General features: G+C 34.8%; 1 protein-coding gene across 1 annotated transcript; it reads left to right on the top strand.

The window, feature by feature from the left end:
* Positions 1–459: 459 nt before the first annotated feature.
* LOC124172137 lies at positions 460–6,434 on the top strand. The gene is made up of 4 exons (XM_046551544.1): positions 460–602; positions 3,301–3,520; positions 4,023–4,136; positions 6,180–6,434. The coding sequence occupies exons 1-4, from the start codon at positions 460–462 to the stop codon at positions 6,306–6,308; spliced, it is 606 nt and encodes a 201-aa protein (XP_046407500.1). The 3' UTR covers positions 6,309–6,434.
* Positions 6,435–8,628: the final 2,194 nt, after the last annotated feature.

Genomic DNA, 8,628 nt, shown 5'->3' with positions numbered 1-8,628 from the left:
AAATATATAGTAAAACCATTTCTGTCAGTGCCTTTATTAAAATTATTTGTATTTGTGGTTATGAAAACTATTTCTTTAAATAATCTTTCAGATAACTCTGTTCTGTTTTTAAAAATGCATCATAAAATTTGAAAGTTTCCTTTTTAATTTTGTGGTTAAGTACTTTAAATATGGCCTTATTAGAAATAAGTTTAAAGGTCACCTGTTTTGGGAAAAACATTTCCAGGCACTGAGATGTTCATCCCACATAACACTCTTCAAAATCATGGCGAAGATATGATATGCAGAAGATTACCCAGTAATTAAACCTGGTCAGATTTTCCAACTCCATCTCGGCTGATGTTTCTGTGTTCGAGTTTTCCATGCTTTTTTATTTGGAGTAACCCATCAAGCCATTGCATGTGCTGGTAATTTAGTATCAGGCAAGAAACTTAGGCCGTTTTATGTATCTCCAAGCCGATGAGTGTGGCACCAATTGGCAGGTGGGGCATCACACCAACTCCTGGTAAGCAGTCATACGATTCTGTATGCACCCAAGCGGTACAGCACAAACAAGAAAATGAGAGATCATCAGTAGCCGTACGGACACCAAAAATGTATCAGTATGTCCACCGAGTAGTGGGTTTCATGGATTCTGCCGTGCACATTGTATGTTTTATTTTGTTTTTCCCTCATCAAAAAATGAATATGAGATTTACCACAATGTTAAATCCTTCTCAACCTTTGAATAGACCAGTATAATTTACTGTATCATCAACTATTGATTACCTGAACATAAATATAAGTTTTTGGCTAATAAAAATGGGTCTTCCAGCATTTTATGACTTACTCTCACTTATGATATCACTTTCACTCACTTGGAATAGGCTTTATTTCACTCTATCATAATTTATTTACTCCCTTCACATAATAAAAGAAGAATATGTAAAAAGACAATTAGAAATAGAATGGAGAAAGAGATAAATTGTGACAAACCTCTTTAATGACTCGGTGATGGGGAAAACGAAATAAAATGCACAATTCGGGTGGAGGAATTCGTGAAACCCACTAGTCGGTGGTCGTATAGACACCTTTTTGGTGTTGGTATGGTGAGCGACAATCTCCCTCATCTCACACCGACCGGGAATACAGAATCGAAGGACTGCTTACCGGGAGTTGGTATGACATCCCACCTGAAGAATCGGTGTTACACAAATCAGTTTGGAGATACAGAATGTGGCCCCTGACCCGGTGGAATTTCTGAGTAGCCTTCCACAAATCTCTACGCTTGGAAAACCTGTGATAGCTCATGATATGCTTGCTTGGCAAGGTTATTGCATTCTTAATTATTCGAGGCTGTCAGATTAAATAAGGTGTAATAGTGTATTTTCAAGGTTTCTAAATTCCTATAATCTATTTCGAGGCCCATTTCTTGAACACCTTTTTTTAATTTGTTTTGATTACATTTTGTGTAGTAATTGAGCGATATTTTGAATGGGATGCTGATGTAATCGTGGATCAATATAATTCTACGAGTTTGAAGTGTGTTGACAAAAATATTTTCCAAGTTCATGTAGGAATGTTTAATGTTTTTTACTCATATTTTTCTAGAGTGTCTTTGAGTTTATACAGAAAACTGTTGTGAGAAACTTTTTCACGTAACTGTAGAGTAAAAGATTTTGTTGGCTAGGTGTATTTATTTTGTATTTTAATGGTTGATTTGATTAATAATTAAAAAATCTGGGTGATTAATAAGGTTTTGACCACCCTATGATAGAAACGGATTTATATATATCCGATAATCTTATGGATGACATGTAAAAGGAAGGAAGTTGTCTATCCTCAGATGTAATTTTTCTGCATCATTGTTGGGCAGAGTTTGAAGACCATAATGGTTAAACTGTTCATCTTTTGAGGTTATGCATGTATGAAACCATTTTTCAATGTATTCATATGGGTGCAACTCTGTATCTGTCAGACCATGTACCATCAAATGGAACAATTAATAAACCGACAGAGAAATGCCTGGAGAATTTCAGTTATCGTTTGGCCTTTGCATTTGCATTATTTCCAGCTATGTTTTAATGGGTTTTGTAATGTGAGGTAGAGCATGTATATGCAGTAGAATCACTGTTGAATAATTGGAACCTATGTTCCTTGCTTAATACTAAATTACCTACACATGCAATGGCTTGATGGGTTACCCCAAATAAAAAAGCAAACTCGTCGAGAGTTTCCCATTCGTCCTCTGCAAGTAATCCCTCCAAATAAGTTTCTTGGAAGGTTTTTGGTCTTCCTTCACATGGACAGTCGTCATAATTTGAATTACAGTGTTTGAAGCAGTGATACCAATCATTTAACATTGTTTCATTTAGAGCAGCATCTTGGTTAACTTAACGCGACTCTTGATGCACTTTATCCCCTGTTATCTTTGAATGCAAGAAGGAAATCATTTCCTTTCCCAAATGATGGTTAATGGGCTCAAACTTAGACATTTTCTCACAACACTAAGTATCCATTATCGAGATGTATTCATCATGGTCATCGAGCTGTTTGTCTACCAAATGTCTTAGCTTGAGTCATGATGTTTCCGGTATTTCAAAAACGACAAGCAATCAGTTCTATAGCCATCTATTGACAGACAGCAAGAACTTTGCATAGTGCATAATACAAAATTGTTGTATGATTGGTTTTGCAAGTTTTAAGGATAATAGTAACAGTGTTATTTAAAAAACAGTTTCATAAAAAAGGATTTGGAAGACAAGATGACTTTATGGTTTCTTTCCTTTCTGCATAAATATTACACCCAGTGTTCTCCTCCATAGTTTATTTTTTAATATTAGCAGGAGGTCTAGAGCATAATAAATGCATTGAAAACATCTTCCACATGTTTTTTCCTCAACCCTACTGTTGAGGAAAGATTAAATAGTGATTTTTGCCTAACAAAAGCCACTACTCCAAAAATTATAATTGCAGAAGCAAATTGTGTGTAACAGTAGGAAATTGATTATTTCGCTTTTACAACAAAAATTTGAATTCTGAATATGTAGTTTGTTTTCTCATAATTTGAAAAATGATATATTTTAATGATTTACATTGTCTATCGTACAGTTTGCAGTGAAGGGCCAACTACCATGGCCCCACATATTTTTAAAAAAGACTCTGCATGACCTCAGAATATCAGGGATCTTTCCGCTAACTTTCATTTCAATTGGCACTGTAGCTTTTCATTGATGGATTAATAGGTGTGCAGACACCTCCATTTTTTAAATGAAAGCAGATACATTATGTACAGAATTCTTTTTTTTAGTAATGATTTAGTTCATCCCATGTATGTGTTTTTAGGGAGATAAGTGTTTTGTCACTGCTACTTTGTCTGCAGAGTTTTGAAGGAGGAGGGGCAGCTGATGAGGAGTCTGTGGGGACTGAGGACTGCATTCAAGATGTGATTGAAAACAATTCACAGGCCACATGCTCAGCCCAAACAACTGAAATATATATTCCTGTTCCAGATTGCCTACTACCCAGGGATGATAAGTCTGTAAGTTTTATTCTTATACGCATTGAAACCTGAGGTGAACCACCTTCAGTTTCTCGGTCGTATGAAGAAAGGGTGTGTGGGTGTGTCTGTCATAAATATAAGTGTTTTATGGGAAATCACTCACAATTATGCAACCTTTAGTTGTTGGAGTGGTGTAATAGCAGCCTGTGAGCCAAAAAGCTGTACTAAACAAATCTTTTTTCATGCTAATCAGTATCAGTTGTGCAACACTGCTAACCTGTTGACAGATATGTCTCTTATCCCGTGGATAAGACATTTGGATACTCTTCTCAAATCTCTGTTCAATCCATGGGTGGTGGCTATAGCAAGGCAGTGTCTAATAAGTTTTATATTCGAGAGTTTGATATGTGAGTTGGAAGAAACTCACATATCGATTCTTATGGCCAGCTAGAGTGGTCTCAATTAAAAGAGGAGTTTTCATTGTCGAATGAGGGAATTATTCTTTTGCCTTTATTGAGTGATGCCCATTATCCTCTTCTAGTTTCATATAAAAGATGAGAAGGAAGATCAGCTCAGTGAGGAGAATTATCCCATGCTGTACACATCAGATCCAGCTGGAAGTGATGCCTCAGACCCATTGGCCACTGATGACCTGGTGAGTGTACTTTTGCCTGGTGCTTGTCTCTTTTTCTACAGCACAATGTCATTCCAGTATGGAATATTCCCAACATCTCTCTGCAGAAACCCACAGCATTTTCATGTTTGAATCATTTAACCCGGCAGTGGTCGCGTGGGGTGTCCCAGACATTCCAGTCTTATATAAGCGCTATATTTTCTTGCAATTGTGACTGCAATGATCTATAACCTCCTCTAGCTGATTTTAAATTCGCTGAGGATACATGTAAAACATGATTATAAAAGCAATGCAAGTTTTTAAGAAGAATTACTATTGTCAAAGCTCACCAGAGTGGGGTGCGCCAGACACCCCACGTGTCCGTTTTCGTTACGGTTTGCCGCCTAGTAATTATTGTCGCCTTGAATGATTTTCACAATCAAAATTACAAAGAAGTTTTCTTCGTGAGATAACTTGATCCTTAACTTTTCCATACAGTAAAATTAGATTGATATTGGACATGATCTCCAGAGATTTGAAAAAATAGAGGAATATGCGTAAAATGAGTCTGAGAAAAGGATGAGGAGAAAACAATGAAATAAGTTGGAAGATGTGTTTTTTCCAAGAGATATAAAAACAAAAATATACTGTGAATTGTGTTAGAAACTAATGCGTGGTACACTTTTGTTGTACATTTGCAGTGATCAGAAGCAAATAAATAGTTTACATGATTTATTTTCTACATTCTTTCAATTCAATAAAACTTTTCAATAGCACGGAATTGAACTTTTGTTGACGACTAAAAAATTATTAGTTTACCTTCCCAATGCTATATATAATTTGTAAAAGTAGTAATTCACTAGTTATAAGCAACCATAATATCATTGTAAATTTTGCCTCCAGAATACATTTTGGGAAATCAATTCAATATCGATAATTGGGATTATTTTAGTATATTTATTAGTATTTACATAAGGCAAATAGAGGTCAACGCTGAAAATATGGTGAGATACAGTGATTGATGTTTATAAAAGTATATGCCATGTACTAATATCTCAACATATCAGCTGTGCTCTTTGGCTGAAACAAAAAATTGGCAATTTTTCCGGAGGAACTGGAACTGCCTACTGGAAAATAAGGTATTCAAAAATATTTTCTTAAAAAAATAAAAGTTGAATTCATAGTTTGAAATATATAGTATAGCCATTCCTAAATTAACAAAGAATACGTTGAGATGTGAATTTTTTAAATAATAAATACTGTTTTAACGAAATTGAAGGAAATTGTGACCATTTACGTTCGGAAAATGAGTTAATCGGGTAAATCCGCCGGGTTAACAATAATGAACAATTGATATGAACACATTAGGTGTATTTAGCCAAACTGACAGTTCAACTTCCCTCACTGAGCAATTGAGCTCCTTGTCATCATGTCACTGAGCAGTTATTATTTTTGTGATCATACAAACAGTTTTCACTTCCGTTCACCATGGAGTTGAAGGGCGATTAGGAATTGAGAATTAAGCAGAGTACTGTTGACTTTGGTACTCTCTAATAGAATGACCATGACATCAGGATGCAGCTGCTAGCCAGATCTGACTACGAACCTCGTCCCTTTTGTGAGATTGATACTCACAGGAATCAGATTGTTGCAGATTTTTTATTATGTGTTGAAAGTGAACAGGGATTCATTAACATGACTAGGGATGTGTCCTTCTTTACCATTTTTAAATGTGGTGCTGAATGTTGTCAATGCACTGCCAAAACATATCTATTGTTGGTGACATGAACTGATTTTGATTATATTTTGCACAATTTTCTGCTGCTGTTATTAAAAGTTTTGAAACATTTTCAATTATTTTTTTTTATTTTAAGATAATATTAATCTTAGATTTTTAAGAAATATTTTCTAGAAGTTGTCAAACTGTTTTAAATCAGTGCTAAATCAGAGTTTTATGTCGAATTATTTTGAAATGATTATAATGATTTTGGCCATATTAAGTGACTGTAGTGAAAGATAAGCTTTTATTATCAAATGAGGTTATTATTGTTTTGCTTTTTAGTGACACCCATTGTTCTATTCTAGTTTCATGTGAAAGAGGAGAACCAAGATCACCTCAGTGAGGAGAATTATCCTGTGCTGAACACGCCAGATCCAACTGGAATTTCAAATTATGACTCAGACCCATTGACGACTGATGAATTGGTGAGTTAACTCTTGCTTTGTAAAGTTGTTTTTTTCTAGGGTACAATGTCTTTCCGTAGTGGAATATTGGAAACATTTCTCAGCAAAAACCTACAGCATTTTCCCTCACCTGATCAGCCATTTAGATCTACAGAAGAGGCTTTGTGAATTAATTATTTAAAATTAATAATTGTTTGCTATGGACACATTTGGCATAATTTTCCAAACTGATGGGTCAACTTTGCTCACTGAGCAATTGAGCTCGCTGTCATCAAGGCACCGAACAGTTATATTTTTTGTGATCATACAAACACAGTTTTCACTTCTGTTGGTCACGAAACAGAAGGGGGTAAAGAATTGAGAGTATTACTGAGTTCTGTTGAATTTGGTACTCTGACAGAATGACCATGACACTATGATGCAGCTGCTAGCCAGATTCAGCTACATAACTCTAATTCCTTATGAGAGATTGACATTCACAGGACTAAGTTTGTTGCAGATTTGGATTTTGTGAATAGGAATTTATAGTGTAGGCTAGGGATTTGTCTGTCTTTACCATTTTTGAATGGGGTGTTGGATGTTTTCAATGCAAGTCGATTGCCAAAAGATCAATTTTTAGTGACGTGAACTGATTTTTATTTACTCTCACTGAATTTTCTACTGCTGTTGTTCATAGTCTTGAAACACTTCCACTTTTAATGAAATATTAAGAATTGCTTATTTTTATATTTTTATCATTTTTTTAAGTCAGTGCCCTTGGCCTTGTTCCCTTTTGGAAAAAAAATTTAATGATTGTCGAAGTTCAAAACTTAAAAAGCTATTTATTCCCACGATTTTCCCAGTAAAGTTTTTCCTCCTTCTTACAATGGCTATTATTAGATAATTTGAGAAGTAATAAGAATTTTACTGGCTGAATCTTTTTGGTTTATTATGTTAATCTGTTCTCTACAAAGAGGCCAGAATCGTTCAACAGGAATAATTTATTTTCTATGTACACTTTGTAATCCAAGCTTTGTTCCTGAACACTTTTTCTTCGTGTACCAATTGAGTAAAATGGGTATCCATCATTGACCATCTTTCCAATAGAGTGATCCACTAACATACAAGTGTTCTTCTGTTAAAGAAGATCAGATTAGCGACAATGAAGAAGGACATGTACACAATGACTCATCTTATCAGGTAGTAGTATTAATGAAATTTATATTGTACTGTATCACCATCATAAGTCAGCAAAACTAAAATTGGTTTCATACAACCCCCAAGTAATATCTAACGTCTGCTTATCTTTTCATGCAAATGGCCTTTTTTAATATCCTTAATAACCTGGCTCATGAAAAACATACAGAACTATTCTTTTCCCTTCTTCCTGTCCACCTCTCCTTTTTTCTGGCTATCGTATTTACAAGGCTATCACATCGTATTAGGTGGCCAAATAAGACAAGGTTATTAGAAGACTTCTCTTTTCTCCCACTCGTCTTTTTTACTTCCTTCTTTTGTTTTCATTTTTTTATCTTTATTAATGTTCTGAAGCAATGCATTACGAAAGCTTCCAATCTTGACTTTACTGCAGCTGTCAATTTTGAAACCTGGCCACCATTTTCTACTATCAAAATGTAGTATCAGATATACTGTTTCCTTATTTTGGTGTTGGTACTCTCAATTGTAGGAGAGTCTTCTTTTTTCTAGTGTTCTCTGTGCCTGTGCTTTTATACTGACTATTTCTTTCTCGCTTCATCATCACAGGTGACAAAGCTTCCTAAAGGATAACATATCAGTCTGCTTGTAAGAATAAAGATGTCCTTAAAAATGACATAGGGTATTGTAACCTTCATCAGTGGTGGAGTTTTACATTTAATTGTAGGAATTATCATTTGTTGTTTTAAATTTATCAAGAATTGAGTGCATTTACTCCTGAAACAATTCGTTACGCTTTTAAGTACAGTATAATTCTTTTGTGTAAATAAGTTGTGAAGGATTCCATGGAGGTCATTTCCGAGCAAACTAATGTTGTTGTGTGGAAATATCATAGAAACTTACTCAAGTCTCTGGATGTAAAAATACCTCAAGAGAACACCACATATCAATTTACGTGCAGAGAAAAAAACCTTCATATTTCCCCATTGAAGTTATGCAACTTTTGTCCTATTAGAAGTGAATCTAAAGATTTCTCTTTTTCATTAACTCAAAATGGCCTCCAGTTGTATCTCGTCTGAGTAGGTTTTTTGGTCAAAATCCTTGATGTCTCTAAACCAAATTATATACCAAAATAAACTAAATTTATTTCCTGCTATTGCCCCTTTTTATTTTCCATGAATGAATGTTATTACCTATGGGGTCTGGATTCTCATTC

The sequence above is a fragment of the Ischnura elegans genome, assembly GCF_921293095.1.
Source record: "Ischnura elegans chromosome 13 unlocalized genomic scaffold, ioIscEleg1.1 SUPER_13_unloc_1, whole genome shotgun sequence".
NCBI lineage: Eukaryota > Metazoa > Arthropoda > Insecta > Odonata > Coenagrionidae > Ischnura > Ischnura elegans.
This window is presented reverse-complemented; position numbering and strand designations above follow the sequence as displayed.

Excerpts from the sequence above, each read along its gene's own strand:
- LOC124172137 (XM_046551544.1), top strand. The coding sequence starts at position 460 with ATGAGTGTGGCACCAATTGGCAGGTGGGGCATCACACCAACTCCTGGT. Across the intron at positions 3,521-4,022 it reads TACCCAGGGATGATAAGTCT|TTTCATATAAAAGATGAGAA; the intron begins GTAAGTTTTATT and ends ATCCTCTTCTAG. Across the intron at positions 4,137-6,179 it reads CATTGGCCACTGATGACCTG|TTTCATGTGAAAGAGGAGAA; the intron begins GTGAGTGTACTT and ends GTTCTATTCTAG.